The sequence below is a fragment of the Salmo trutta genome, chromosome 23, assembly GCF_901001165.1.
Source record: "Salmo trutta chromosome 23, fSalTru1.1, whole genome shotgun sequence".
In the NCBI taxonomy this organism is placed as follows: Eukaryota; Metazoa; Chordata; class Actinopteri; order Salmoniformes; family Salmonidae; genus Salmo; species Salmo trutta.
In genome coordinates, this window is record NC_042979.1 from 10,138,282 (window position 1) to 10,153,617 (window position 15,336).

Genomic DNA, 15,336 nt, shown 5'->3' on the forward strand with positions numbered 1-15,336 from the left:
TATTCCTTTCCGTATGTCCTGTGACTAAAATCTAAAGGTGAAAGGTCGTTCTCACCGACTTGTCCTTCACTTCTGCACAGAGGAGAGAAAGAGGGAGAAATAGAGAGACAGAGAGAGAGAGGGAAAGAGAAAGAGAGAGACAGAGAGAGAGACAGAGATACATAGATACAGAGAGAGGGAGAGCTGTCTTAAAACAGAGAGGTCTATATAGATCTGTCGAGGTCTAGTCACTGTTTCATGAATCACTCTACACACCTATTACATCATTATCTGCCGTTGTCAGTTGACAAAGTTCCATGTGATTGTTCTTCATTAAGAATACAGTAACGACCTGGAGGAAGAATACAATTCGCTTTGATCGCCAGATCGTCAGTTAGCTGCGAAGCTGACAATGCACCCGCTCTACTCTACGGTCCATATCAATGAAGCCCAACTTGCATCTCAGTGGCTGAACACAGGGTCTCTGGGTCAACTCAACACTATTGACCTCAGAGTTGTGGCGGTGTTTTCCCCCCGAGTGAAGTACAGCAGACCAGAACAAAGTAGGTGGCTGAGGGGTTTGAGAGGATGAGGCCGTCTGAGAGGAGGCAGTCAGCGCTGAAAGACATGTTTATTTATAGAAATCTAAAGGAGAGAAACAGTGCCAAACGGGTCTAATGCTTATACTGCTCTTTCAGGAATCAAAACACCACAGGCCACGTGTTCTGTCCTGCTCTGACATTCCGAACCGGTCACAGCCTCTCATTACAGGACACAGGCCAAGACAAGGACACGGGGAGTGGATAGGAGAGGAGAGAGAGAGAGAGAGAGCCGCACGCATGCGCATGCACGCACGCACGCATGCACGCACACACACACACACACACACACACAGAAGGAGAGACATAGAGAGATAGAGAAAGAGCAATGGACACAGAGATGGAGGAAGCGAAAGGGGGCTGAAGCTCTGATGGGAAACGCCAGTGAATCAGTGATAAGGTTATGTCATAAATGGCGAGCAGCTGGTATGACAGGCCTGTATGGTGGTTTAAATGCCTCAGAGTCACAGTGGTAATAAAAGCCTTAAAGCCAGGATTACACTAGAACCAGCTCTGAAACCACAGATCTGGGATCAGTTCACCATCAGGGGGAGAAATGTAAAAACTGACCTTAGATCAGTGTCGGGGAGCAATTTCATGCTACTAGCCATACAGAGAGGAGTGCTAAACACACGGTGATGGAGTTAACAGACATAATGCTACTTCTTTGTAAAGCTCTCGAAAGGATGCATTATCTCAAGTCTTGAAGCAGCTCATGACAGTTACGACAGCTAATAATGTGCTTAAGGAACTGACGCTCTGCTGTCCTTCAGAACGTCAGACTAGACCATGTAGACCAGTCTACATTCCCACACCAAAAGGCTCCTGCTCTGTCCATCAATGTCATGTCAATATAGCAATTATAGTGACAACTATCAGCCAAATCTCATAAAGATACGCATGAGGAAAGTTGAACTAATAGTCTGTGGGTGGAAGGGAGATGTTAACAACTACCTGGCTGCATTTACAACTTTAAAATGTATACATTTAAAACAGTCTGTTAGTCTGAATGAGAGATATAGTAGAGCTACAGAGAGAGGGAACACAGAAAGAAAGATAGAGGGTACAGTACCTGTTTCACTGCTGATATCCCTCCCTGCTAAAGATTCCTCTTTCAGGAGTCTATTTCTCCTTCTGATCCCACACTCTACCCACTAACACGTGATTAGGACCTGTGCTTTAGGCCAATTAAAATGTCTGAATTTACGCTGTGGGCCAATGGGTATATAAGAAGCTGTGCTGCTGACCAATCAAATGTATTTCTGGTGCAACACCTTGGATGGTCCTGGCTCTGCTGCCCGTATTGACCTTGATCTGTACTACATGCAAAGACCCCTCCCCTCTCCAAACATAGATAGTCTCCCCCCCCCCCCTCTCTCTCTCTATCTGTCTCTCTCTCCCCCTCTCTTTCTCTCTCTCTCTCCTCCCTCTCTTTCTCTCTCCCCTCTCTCTCTTTCTCTCTCTTTCTCTCTCTCTCTCTCTCTCCCTACTCACTTTCTCTCTCCCTACTCACTTTCTCTCTCTTTCTCTCTCTCCCCCTCTCTCTATCCATCTCTCTCTCTCCCCCCCCCCTCCCCCAGCTCTTGACTGTTGAGATGTATATCAACTTACTATAGAAGTGACATTAACAACTTTTATTTTATTTACAAGCCAGGAGTGTAAATCTGTACATTCTCTAAGGAAGTGCATGGAAAAATACAGCGGTAAAACAGCAGGTTTCAGAACAAAGTACATGATCAGGTATAAAAGCAGGTCCGTAGATACTATCAGGATGTGGAAAGATTCCTGCCATTCAGGACTGTAGAAAACGGAAGCAGTCTGGAAAAAGCAGTTATCTGAAGAACAACACTGTAAGGAAAGAGAAACATGCTCTACCGCTTAAATGATCCAAAAGCTCCAAGAAGTTACAAATCTATTGACATACTTTACAAATCAATAGCGCAAGATTTCCAATAATACTGTTTAACAAGTAATCGGATAAAAATCAAACAAATACTAATAAATAAACACATCCAGAGATAAGCTACAACATTGAGAAATATTCAGACAAAAGTTGTAAGTAAACTTTAACGACCGTTTGGGTCAAGTCCCTTTACTTGAATGTCGTCATTCGCAAAACAGTCATGTTACACTTAATTGAACAAAGTTTCTGAAACTGCAAATTGGGTCAGGACTGGCAAAGGTAAAGCCATACATGTATATTCTCTATACACTGTCTGGCTCTGGGGAGAATTAGCTACAGTATATTAGATTGTGCAAAATTACATGGTTGAGAAAAGTGGCTCCTCATATGCGTTTACATCTTCTTAAAATGTTTCTTGTAACAAATAACAGTTTAAAACCTTAATACAGAGAACCCACGGGGCACACACTGGTTGAATCAATGTGGAATAGATGTTGAATTGATGTCTGTGCCCAGTGTGAATACAACAATAGACAGAAGTAAAACAATGTTTAAAATGCTTAGTAAATAAGTAAATAAATAAAACATGCTAAATGACAGGATGTAAAGTCCATGCTTACATCATCAGTGTGTGTCAACAGGAACAAGGCCGGAACCAATCAGGTAATTGTTCAACAGACACAGATAGACTCGATTGGACCCCGAGTGACAAAAATATATTTTTTATCATCCAAGTTGGTCTTCTGGTTAACAAATAGGTTTTTATATGTTGTCTAGGCCTTCTATAAGTCAATAAATTCACCTTATTAGCGTATAATAAATATGCTATAGGCTATGCAGAGCCGTGGTCGGGTCCATTAGGATCCACTCTAGTCTATCAGCTGTAGTTACATAGACTGGAGACCCAATGACAATCAGACTGGACACAACCCGGACCCGAAGGAAAATATAGAATTTTGAACCCGGTCGGGTCTCGGGTATTTGGGTTCGGGTGGACCCATGAAGATGTCTTCAAGGAAGTGCAAAAACCTTTGGGGAATGTTATCACTATTTGATATGAGGCTGACTTTCACCAGTTCACCAGTAGAGGGCAATATAGTGACCGCCACTGTTCCTCCCTACTAGTCTGCCCACAGTTGCTATGAGTCTGGCAAACTATTGTCTCTCATAATCAGTCACAGCCATACATGACTCTAGCTGGGTTCTACTTGAGACTTTTTCAGAGCAATGTAAATGTATACATGGAAATGCATGCAAGATCATCAGGAAATCATTGTAACATGTTATAAACACACTTTACAGTTTATTACTAAATCTTGATATGTACATATTTACAAGCAAGGCACATCTTCACCGGAGTTCTTAAGCGTAACCATTGGCAATGCTGATAAAGTAACAGGAACCCTTAACCGGGGGATTCTCGGGGCTCTCCCGTCCACTGGTTCCATTGTTACCAAGCAGATAACAATAAGAACATGAACTACTAAGTGTCTGATGCAGCTGGACTGAGACCAACTGTGTGTTGTTTCTGTGTGTTTAGCCAGGAGGGATGCGGGGTTCAATCTTCAGGGACAGCTCATACAGCGTGTCCTCGTCCATCACCAGAGTCTTATCCAGCAGGAACTGAGTTACCTGGGAGAGAGCGAGATGGAGAGCAAGCACGGCGAGGCAGTTAGTTCTAACAGGGTTGTAGCTAGAAACATTGATTGACTGTGTGGCGGGTGTTACCTTGGCTTGGTGCTCTATCCTGTAGGGCGCACCCTGGAACTGACGGATCTCTCTGATGATGTGAGAAATCTGGAACGGATAGGAGAACGGGGAGGAGAGACATGAGACAGGCAGAGAGAGAGAGAGAGATACAGGCTGACTGATTGACTGACTATGTGTGCGCGCGTGCTTCTGTGTGTTTACCATCCTCATCTTGGAGAAGTTGACGAGTCCCTCCTCGGTGAAGTTGGGCGTTCCCTCTTCGATGAAGGCCAGGTCAGTCAGGTACATCCCCAGGTAGGGCACACAGGGAGGGTTGCAGCTGCACACGGACCGATCCATCAATCAATGTTCACATAGTATTCTAGTTTTCCCTAACTTTTCACAAGTCCTTAAAGAGATTGAACGGGATCTTAAGCCCTTACAAATTCATAACATATCATACGAAATGCAGGATTAAAAAAAGAAATAAAATGCAGGACGGAACATCATACGCAATGGATGACTATGTACAGTACACGATTGTGCACCATTTCCTGGGGCCCATTTTGGCTCGTGAGCGCTACTTTCAAAACTACTGGCCGAAATGATACAACACATCTATAGCATCACATTAATTATTTAAAAAAATACATGCTTAATCATGCGGACAAATATCCTGCCTCTATTGTATTGTGCCTTACTCAAGGGTACATCGATAGATTTTTCACCTTGTCGGCACGGGTATACGAACTGGCCCAAACGCTCTAACCGCTAGGCTACCTGACGTCCTATAGCTCCTTGGTGAGATATCACTGTTCGCCCAGGTACATGTTGTGGTGATAATCCATGACTAAAACCCAGACACACACATTCTCCCTTTACTTCCCCTCTTTCTTACTTTTTCAGGGTTTCTCTCAGGTTCTTGAACCGGCCCTCTGATGACACTGTCTTCTGCAGCCTGTCCATCAGTGACTTGGTCTGTTTGCAGACTTTGGCCCATGTCTTCTTCAGCCTGTAGATGGCGCTACGGTTGAGAGCTGAGGTGATCTCTAGAACTCCGTTATAGTTGTTAAGGCAGCGACAGATATCAGCAACTGCCAACCACTTCTCTATGGAGTTAGCCCTGGAGCCCACGTCTGTATGGGCAATGATCTGAGACGCTACCAGGTTACTCATCTAGAGCAGGAAAACAGAAGAAAAACAGAGAAGGGGAAGGGAGAGGAGGAAGGGAGAGGAGGGAGAGAAGAGATGAGAGAAATAAGGGGAGTGGGAAAGAGGCGGAGATGCAGAAAAGAGGGACAGAGAAAAATGTTGAGATATGAGTATAGATCTGAAGCGCTGGCTGGTATAGAGCTATAGAGTCTAGATCTGTTTTAAATCTTACATCGTTAAAGTGCTGACTGGTCTTCATGATGTATGGAGTTCTCTCTGACTTGTCCAGCTTCATCCAGCCCTGGCCCAGAAACTCTCTGGTGGACAAGAAACACACCACAATTATGCAACAACAACACAACAACACTATTCTTTGATGTAGAATATACACTCACACTATTCTCTGATGTAGAACATACACTCACTCGTAAGGGATGCTCCTGAACACAATGTGGTCGAGGAGGGTGATCTGTTCAGCCAGCTCCATCGCAGACAGAGACTCAAAACACTCTGCTTTGGGACACTCCGCCTGGTAAACCAATATTAAACAGTGTTCCATGTCTACACTACAAACGGGTTGACAGCTAATATACACAAATAAGGGGAGCTTATATAAGTGTGTTTTTTGCATATCCCCCTGAAAGTGAGGTCACGGCCAGGGTTCAGCCGTTACTCAAGGCGACCCTGGAGGAATTAGGGTCAAGTGCCTCGACAGACTTTTCACCTTGTCGGCTCAGGTGGTCAAACTAGCAACCTCTCGGTTACCGGCCCAACACTCTAACCGCAGGTAGCCGCTAAATAAAAGGACACAGTGGACTAATGTGGCTCTACAGGGGACTAAACCAGGGTCACATACATAGTGCATGTCAAATACTTTACAATACTTGAGCTAAGCTTGATTTATTTCCCCTGTAAAATAGAAGCAATGGCGTTTTCCCAAAAGTGAAATCTCCAATCTAAATCAAGCGCACCTCAAATACTTCTAAATGCATTCTAAAGTATTTTACATAAAGTATTGGTTGGGTCTTCAGGGGATGCTCCACCACAATACACACTAATATAACTAATACTCTAGGTTGTAATTATTTATGGGGAAGACTTCAAATAGTCTATATCGAGACAACGTATCAGGACAACGTCTTACCAGGATGAAGTGGAGCAATGGACTTCTCTGTTCCAAAGTCAGCATTCCAAATTACATCAACATTAATTTACTGACTAAATAATGACTAAACACACTTTCTACCAGTATATTGTTATAAGATGGCGCCGGAGAAGAAGTGCCCCCAACGTGCCCCCAACCGATTGTGTTTTTTGTTAGTTTATTTGTGTTGTTTATTTTTTCAGTACTGCGATTACTCACCACGGACTGGCAGAATCCTTTTTTTCCTTTAACGAGTCTGACTAGGCCGATGCGAACGATATACTGCTTTCTCGGGAACAGGCCCAGATCCCCATGATTTACGTGAAGAGGAGGAGGAGAAAAAGGGGCAGGAGGGCGGGCTGCCTTCTGAGAATTTGTAGGCAATCGAATAAACCCCCACTTCCTTCCATTCTGCTAGCTAACATGCAATCTTTGGACAATAAAATAGACGACCTACGCTGATGATTAAACTACCATCGGGACATTCAAAACTGTAATATCTTATGCTTCACGGAGACGTGGCTGAACGACGACACTATCAACATACAGCTGGCTGGTTATATGATGCACCGGCAGGATAGAACAGCAGCGTCTGGTAAGACAAGGGGCGGCTGACTATGTATTTTTGTAAATAACAGCTGGTGCACGATATCTAAGGAAGTCTCGAGCTATTACTCTCCTGAGGAAGCGTATCTCATGATAAACTGTAGACCACACTACCTACCTAGAGAGGTTTCATCTGTATTTTTCTTAGCTGATTACATACCACCACAGACTGATGCTGGCACCAAGACAGCATTGAATGAGCTGTATTCTGGCATAAGCAAACAAGAAAACGCTCACCCAGATGCGGCGCTCTTAGTAGCCAGGGACTTTAATGCAGGGAAACTTAAATATGTTTTACCAAATTTCTATCAGCGTGTTAAATGTGCAACCAAATGACAAACAACTCTGATCCACCTTTACTCCACACACAGAGACGCATACAAAGCTCTCCCTCGCCCTCCTTTTGGCAAATCTGACCATAATTCTATCCTCCTGATTCCTGCTTACAAACAAAAATTAAAGCAGGAAGCGCCAGTGACTAGATCAATAAAAAAGTGGTCAGATGAAGCAGATGCTAAGCTACAGGACTGTTTTGCTAGCAGAGACTGGAATATGTTCCGGGATTCCTCCAATGGCATTGAGGAGTACACCACATCAGTCATTGGCTTCATCAATAAGTGCATCGATGACGTCGTCCCCAGAGTGACAATACGTACATACCCCAACCAGAAGCCATGGATTTACAGGCAACATCCGCACTGAGCTACAGGCTAGAACTGCCGCTTTCAAGGAGCGGAAGCTTATAAGAAATCCTGCTATGCCATCCGACAAACCTTCAAACAGGCAAAGAGTCAATACAGGACTAAGATCGAATCGTACTACACCGGCTCTGACACTCGTTGGATGTGACAGGGCTTGCAAACCATTACAGACTACAAAGGGAAGCACAGCCGAGAGCTGCCCAGTGACACGAGCCTACCAGATGAGCTACTTCTATGCTCGCTTTGATGCAAGTAACACTGAAACATGCATGAGAGCACCAGCTGTTCTGCAAGACTGTGTGATCATGCTCTCCTCAGCCGATGTGAGTACGACCTTAAAACATGTTAACATTAACAAGGCCGCAGGGCCAGACGGATTACCAGACGGATTACCAACTGGCAAGTGTCTTCACTGACATTTTCAACCTCTCCACCATAGTGCCTGTGCACAAGAACACTAAGGTAACCTGGCTAAACAACAGCCGACCCATAGCACTCATGTCTGTAGCCATGAAGTGCTTTAAAAGGCTGGTCATGGCTCACATCAACACCATTACCCCAGAAACCCTAGACCCACTCCAATTTGCATACCGCCCCAAAAGATCCACAGATGATGCAATCTCTATTGCACTCTACACGGCCCTTTCCCACCTGGACAAATGGAACACCTATGTGAGAATGCTATTCATTGACTACAGCTCAGCGTTCAACACCATAGTGCGCTCAAAGCTCATCAATAAGCTAAGGATCCTGGGGCTAAACACCTCCCTCTGCAACTGGATCCTGGACTTCCTGAATGGCCGCCCCCAGGTGGTAAGGGTAGGTAACAACACAGCCGCCACGCTGCTCCTCAACACAGGGGCCCCTCAGGGGTGCGTGCTCAGTCCCCTCCTGTACTCCCTGTTCACTCATGACTGCACGGCCAACAACGACAACAACGAGACAGCCTATAGGGAGGAGGTCAGAGACCTGGCCATGTGGTGCCAGGACAACAACCAATCCCTCAACGTGATCAAGACAAAGGAGAAGATTGTGAACTACAGGGAAAAGAGGATTGAGCTCGCCCCCCATTGTCATCAATGTGGCTGCAGTGGAGCAGGTTGAGAGCAAGTTCCTTGGTGTCCACATCACCAACAAACTAACACGGTCCAACCACACCAAGACAGTTGTGAAGAGGGCACGACAAAACCTATTCCCCCTCAGGAGACTGAAAAGATTTGGCATGGGTCGTCAGATCCTCAAAAGGTTCTACAGCTGCACCATCGAGAGCATCCTGACTGGTAGCATCACTGCCTGGTATAGCAACTGCTCGGCCTCCGACCGCAAGGCACTACAGAGGGTAGTGCGAACGGCCCAGTACATCACTGGGGCCAAGCTTCCTGCCATCCAGGACCTCTATACCAGGCGGTGTCAGAGGAAGGCCCTAAAAATTGTCAAAGACTCCAGCCACCCTAGTCATAGACTGTTCTCTCTGCTACCGCATGGCAAGTGGTACCGGAGCGCCAAGTCTAGGTCCAAGAGGCTTCTAAACAGCTTCTACCCCCAAGCCGTAAGACTCCTGAACACCTAATCAAATAGCTACCCAGACTATTTGCATTGCCCCCCCCCCTTTTTTACACCGCTGCTACTGTTGTTATCATCTATGCACAGTCACTTTAATAACTCTACCTACATGTACACATTACCTCAACTAACCGGTTCCACTGCACATTGACTCTATACCAGTACCCCCCTGTATATAGTCTCGCTATTGTTATTCTACTGCTGCTCTTTAATGACTTGTTCCTTTTATTTCTTATTCTTATCCGTATTTTTTTTAAACTGCATTGTTGGTTAGGGGCTCGTCAGTAAGCATTTCACTGTAAGGCCTACACCTGTTATATTCGGTGCACGTGACTAATACGATTTGATTTGATTTGATATCCTGCAAATGAAATGGCTTAGCGTCTATTCTAGGCAGTGGTTGTACTATACATACTGTCTGTAGGATGTCTTCTATCTTGAGTTGAGCATCATCTTGTTCATCTTGAGAAAGGGCACTGAGGGACAAGCAGAGTCTCATTAATAACAAACGTAATGACACAAACATGCACCCACTCTCACACACACTCTCACACACACTCTACACTCTCACACGGTATACTAAGGTACACACACCACACCACACACACTCACTAACTCACTGTGTGTGTGTGTGTGTCTGTGAGTGTGTGTGTGTGTGTGTGCGAGCTTGTACTTAAGCATGTGTGTGTGTGTGTGTGTGTGTGTGTGTGTGTGTGTGTGTGTGTGTGTGTGTGTGTGTGTGTGTTTGTGTGTGTGTGTGTCTGTGAGTGTGTGTGTGTGCTTGCACTTTAGCTTGCGTGTGTGTGTCTGCGTGTGTTTACCTTAGAATGTTTCCAGTGGCTTTCCTCTCTTGAGGCAGCAGGTCGGGGTCTCGTAGCACCTCCTCCAGCAGGGCCATCACACCCACCTTCAGCTCACTGTTCATCTCAAAGTCCTGACACACGCACAAACACACACACAACTTAGCGATCATTTCCCCCAGTCATTTCTTCAGAGGAGGCTGTAAACTCACAGACGCATTGTTCACTCCCTTCCACATCAGAATTACTATAGAGCATAAATTGACCTCTTCCCTTTGCGTCAACATCAGTCTGTTTCAGCATGTATGGTCACTTACACGCCAGGACACAGGAGAGGGCTGACCATCCTGTAAATGTGCATGTGTGTCCAGGCCCCGCAGAGCAGACGGTGGCGACAGTAGTGTCAGAGCTGGGGTTTGTTCAAGAGCAACAGTCCTGTCTGCTACAGAGGGCAGGACACCAGGGGGTTTCATTTCTCTGGGCGTCACGAGAGTTGGACAGAGGACAGCAGGGTGTAGGCAGGCATTGTGTGTGTGTGTGTGTGTGTGTGTGTGTGTGTGTGGTTCAGACCTGTGAGTGCTTGGAGACCCAGTGACGCAGTACGTTGAGGACTCTGTTGGTAGCAGCTCTACGGATGATAAACTCCTTGTCACAAGTCCTCTCACTATTATTGAAACCTGAGAGAGATAGCGAGGGAGGGAGCAAAGGAGAGAAGGAGAGAGAGGGGAGAGAGAGAGAGAGAGAGAGAGAGAGAGAGAGAGAGAGGGGAGAGAGAGAGAGTGGAGAGAGAGAGTGGAGAGAGAGAGAGAGAGGGAGAGAGAGAGAGAGAGAGAGAGGGGAGAGAGAGAGTGGGGAGAGAGAGAGAGTGGAGAGAGAGAGAGAGAGAGAGAGAACTTGTGGTGAAATGGTAAATGCTGCTGGTAAGACTGTTGTTATTGTTCATGTTGTCTGTTACCCTGGGAACTGCCATGTCCGGCGGCTGCCGTGGCAATAGCGAAGGCTGAGGCTGGTGACATAGTACCACGATTGTTTTCCCCCGTGGAACCTCCAGACTGTCTGTATCGCATGTGTCTGGGTGTAGAGGGGGAGCGACAGGGGGACTCTGTCAGGGGGACGCGGTCCTCGCTGACTTGAGGGTTAGACTCTGGGAGGAACTTCTCCAGAGAAACAGTCTCCAGAACAGCTGTTAATTAAAATATACAGGCACTCAGTGAGTGTGTGTCTGTGTTTGTGTGTGTGTGTGTCTGTGTTTGTGCGTGTGTGTGTGCCAGCCTACCCCTGCGGATGCTGCGTCTGAGTTTTCCACAGAATGCGTCGATGCGCGGCATATCTCCTCCCTCTTCCGGCGTTGGGGGGACAGGTTCCGGTGAACCGATGGGGCGGCTCAGTTCTAGAAGGGCTTTTGTGGTGGTGGGAGGGGAGGTGGAGACCCCCAGGACTGTTGGCAGGCTGGGAGCCCGCGTGCAGGTGGGAGGGGGGGACGAGAAGCCCGATGGAGCCCGAGTGGAGGTGGGAGGAGGGGAGGAAAACCCTGAAGGGGGCTTGGTGGCATTGGGAGGGGGAGAGGAGATGGAGGGAGGGTGAGAGGAAGTGGGGGAGTTAGCAGCAGAGGAGGAAGGGGTGGAGAGGTCTAGGACTCCTACCTTGGAGGAGACCGGGGAGGAGAGCGAGAGTTTGCGGGAGTGAACCGGGGAGGAGGTGCGGGAGGGGATGGTGAGAGGAGGAGGAGAGGAGAACTTGCGGCAGAGACGGGGAGATTTGTTGTTGAGGTGCTCACCTCCCCACGTCCCCTGGTTGGTGGCAAAGAACAACTCCAGAGACCTGAGGAGGGACAGACAGATGGGAGAAGAAGAGGAGGATAAAGACAAAAAGGAAGCACTTGATTATTCCTATGTCATATGAGAAACCTATGTAACATCTATGTTAGCCCTCTGAACTAAAACCGAGAAGAAAAGGTATTTTTGTTTGAAAGGCTGTATGAGTGAAATGAACTAATGAAAGAGTCAATGGAGAGGCAGTGAAAAGAGGAGAATGTACGCGAAAAAAAAGAAAAAAGAGTGTCACTCTTTTTGGTCCAGAGCAAGCCGTGTGATCTTCAGACTGTAGTCAGGACAGAGAGACGTGATGGACAGACGATCGGAGGAGTGATACTGAACCCTGAGAGGAGAGGAGGTGTGGAGGAGAGAAGGAGAAGAGGAGAGGGCAGGAGAGCACGGGAGAGGAGGTGTCGTAGGGAAAGGTGTTGAAGGAGGGGGTGAGGAGGGGTGCAAAACCAGGAGTGGAGGAGGGGAGTGGAGTGGAGGGGGAGGAAAGAGAAGGAAAGAGACAGAGAGAGTGATGGTCAGCATGCATGTCTATTATACGAGGATAGAGGGAGGAAGAGACAGAATGGATGAAGGAGTGATGGAGTGATGTGGCATGAGAAGACACAATGTGTGTGTGGGTTCATACTGTATATCTTTCTACCTGACCGGTATAGAGGTAAAAGGTTTCTTGTATATGTCGGCCAGTTTGTCCATGACCACAGCAGCGGTAGTAAAGATCCTGTACGTGTGGAGGAAGGTGTTGAGGAAATCGATAGAGAGGAAGCGCAGGTCAGTCAGTCTCTCCAGCAGCCGCTCCACGCTGGCGTAGCGGATCTGGGGGACCTTGCAGGAGTTGAGCGTCTTGCTGAAGCAGATGTCCACATCATCTTTGTGCAGCCGTGCGTCCGACCTGGTGGGGCAAGTATCAATAAGATCATCAGCTATTGGGTGATCTCCCAGATGTGCGAAGGGGATTGGATAACCTGGGGATTATAAACCCTCACTGACGCGGAAAAGAATATACAGTCTTTATTTGGGCTCTTACTTGATCATGTGCGGCACAGTTACTTTAGAGTTCTCCTCAAATACGCTGGTCATCAGGCCATTACAGCGGATATTATCTATACACTGTAGACAGAGAGAAAGAAAAAGGTACAGAACGAACGAAAGACAGAGAGAAAAGAGAGAAGGAGAGACAGTCATGTTACTATCCATGGTGCTGAACCTCTTTCAAAATCAGTGTAGAGTCTTGCAGAAGCAGTAGGTGTAGGAGTTGATTTGGGACTGGGCATCTCATCCCCAAGTATGTTTACCTGACTGATGTCACTGGTCCAGGCAGCTTTCTCCTGGCGAGAGGGAGCCAATAGGACGACAGAGAAGGCGGGGCCATCAGGGGGTTCCACCACGATTTTAAACTCCAGGTGGTTGAAACCCTGACCTCCTGCATTGTCTACAGGAGGGAGGTGGGAAGGATCAAGGTCAATAGTTTATTGATGTATTGATTGATTGATTGAATTGACTTATTCATTGATTTATTATTTTATGAAAGATACTTACAGTCCTCATCGTTGGCATCCAGCTCCTCTACAAGGGTACATTCTATTAGGGACAACACCCCACCCTGCTGTGAGGGTCAAAGGGCAGAGGTTAGAGGCCATACATCTAACACGCACGTGTAGAGGGAAGGTGAAATGTGTCAAAATCTGCATGACATACAAATGTTTTCTACTACATACACTACCGGTCAAACGTTTTAGAACACCTACTCATTCAAGGGTTTTTCTTTATTTTTACTATTTTCTACATTGTAGAATAATAGTGAAGACATCAAAACTATGAAATAACACATATGGAATCATGTTGTAACCAAAAAAGTGTCAAACAAATCAAAATATATTTTTTATTTGAGATTCTTCAAATAGCCACCCTTTTCCTTGATGACAGCTTTGCACACTCTTGGCATTCTCTCAACCAGCTTCACCTGGAATGCTTTTGCAACAGTTCCCACATATGCTGAGAACTTGTTGGCTGCTTTTCCTTCACTCTGTGGTCCAACTCATCCCAAACCATCTCAATTTGGTTGAGGTCGGGGGATTGTGGAGGCCAGGTCATCTGATGCAGCACTCCATCACTCTCCTTCTTGGTAAAATAGCCCTTACACAGCCTGGAGGTGTGTTGGGTCATTGTCCTGTTGAAAAACAAATGATAGTCCCACTAAGCCCAAACCAGATGGGATTGCGTATCACTGCAGAATGCTGTGGTAGCCTTGTTGGTTAAGTGTGCCTTGAATTCTAAATAAATCACAGACAGTGTCCCCAGCAAAGCACCCCCACACCATAACACCTCCTCCTCCATGCTTTACGGTGGGAAATACACATGTGGAGATCATCTGTTCACCCACACCGCGCCTCACAAAGACACGGCGGTTGGAACCAAAAATCTCAAATTTGGACTCCAGACTAAAGGACAAATTTCCACCGGTCTAATGTCCTTTCATCGTGTTTCTTGGCCCAAGCAAGTCACTTCTTCTTATTGGTGTCCTTTAGTAGTGGTTTCTTTGCAGCACTTTGACCACGAAGGCCTGATTCACACAACCTTCTCTGAACAGTTGATGTTGAGATGTGTTTTTGTGAAGCATTTATTTGGGCTGCAATTTCTGAGGCTGGTAACTCTAATGAACTTGGTCTTTTACCAAATAGGGCTATCTTCTGTTTACCCCCCTACCTTGTCACAACACAACTGATTGGCTCAAACACATTAGGAAGGAAAGAAAATCCACAAACAAAATGTTAAGTAGGCACACCTGTTAATTGAAATGCATTCCAGGTGACTACCTCATGAAGCTGGTTGAGAGAATGCCAGGAGTGGGCAAAGCTGTCATCAAGGCAAAGGGTGGCTATTTGAAGAATCTCAAGTATAAAATATATTTTGATTTGTTTCACACTTTTTTGGTTACTACATGATTCCATATGTGTTATTTCATAGTTTTGATGTCTTCACTATTATTCTACAATGTAGAAAATAGTAAAATAAAGAAAAACCCTTGAATGAGTAGGTGTTCTAAAACTTTTGACCGGTAGTGTATATCAACACATTTCGTATGTATATGTGTGCATGTGTCTAACCACGTGAAAGTACAGATGTCGCATCTTAATTTGACCCGTTTTGTCACAGGAGGAAAATAATCCTGCAGAAAGAGGATTTTAATATCTGAAGAAATATTAAGAATCGCCACCAGGGGGCAGCTGAAGCGGTGTTTGTGTACAATTCAGCACCATACCTACATTGTACCTTAGACCGCAGGTCCACTGGGCGCCTGTTCAAGCAGCCTATGTAGACTATGTGCAGGCTACAGCGCGTCTTGTGTGAATTCTTATGTGGATTATAATAAACGG

General features: G+C 46.1%; 2 protein-coding genes across 5 annotated transcripts in view; both read right to left on the minus strand.

Moving 5' to 3' along the window:
* LOC115159277 (creatine kinase S-type, mitochondrial) overlaps positions 1–1,881 on the minus strand; it is a 6,707-nt gene extending 4,826 nt beyond the window's left edge. The window contains exons 1-2 of one of the 2 annotated variants that reach the window (XM_029708842.1): positions 1,651–1,753; positions 1–72 (exon numbers count right to left, since the gene is read on the minus strand). The exon at positions 1–72 is cut by the window's left edge and continues 201 nt beyond it. The gene's annotated coding sequence lies outside the window, so the exon portion shown is untranslated. Of the gene's footprint in view, positions 73–1,650 lie in introns of both variants that reach the window. The other variant, XM_029708841.1, reaches the window with a different exon arrangement.
* Positions 1,882–2,197: 316 nt separating this feature from the next.
* LOC115159279 (ras-specific guanine nucleotide-releasing factor 2-like) overlaps positions 2,198–15,336 on the minus strand; it is a 45,966-nt gene continuing 32,827 nt past the window's right edge. The window contains exons 10-25 of one of the 3 annotated variants that reach the window (XM_029708845.1): positions 13,499–13,565; positions 13,255–13,391; positions 12,987–13,069; positions 12,603–12,851; positions 12,201–12,293; positions 11,413–11,957; positions 11,092–11,319; positions 10,707–10,813; positions 10,158–10,270; positions 9,752–9,812; positions 5,748–5,851; positions 5,555–5,639; positions 5,069–5,346; positions 4,393–4,510; positions 4,210–4,278; positions 2,198–4,113 (exon numbers count right to left, since the gene is read on the minus strand). In XM_029708845.1, coding sequence (XP_029564705.1) covers positions 4,018–4,113; positions 4,210–4,278; positions 4,393–4,510; positions 5,069–5,346; positions 5,555–5,639; positions 5,748–5,851; positions 9,752–9,812; positions 10,158–10,270; positions 10,707–10,813; positions 11,092–11,319; positions 11,413–11,957; positions 12,201–12,293; positions 12,603–12,851; positions 12,987–13,069; positions 13,255–13,391; positions 13,499–13,565 — 2,433 coding nt within the window. In that variant the 3' untranslated portion in view covers positions 2,198–4,017. Of the gene's footprint in view, positions 4,279–4,392; positions 4,511–5,068; positions 5,347–5,554; positions 5,640–5,747; positions 5,852–9,751; positions 9,813–10,157; positions 10,271–10,706; positions 10,814–11,091; positions 11,320–11,412; positions 11,958–12,200; positions 12,294–12,602; positions 12,852–12,986; positions 13,070–13,254; positions 13,392–13,498; positions 13,566–15,336 lie in introns of all 3 variants that reach the window. The other 2 variants (XM_029708846.1, XM_029708844.1) reach the window with 2 other exon arrangements.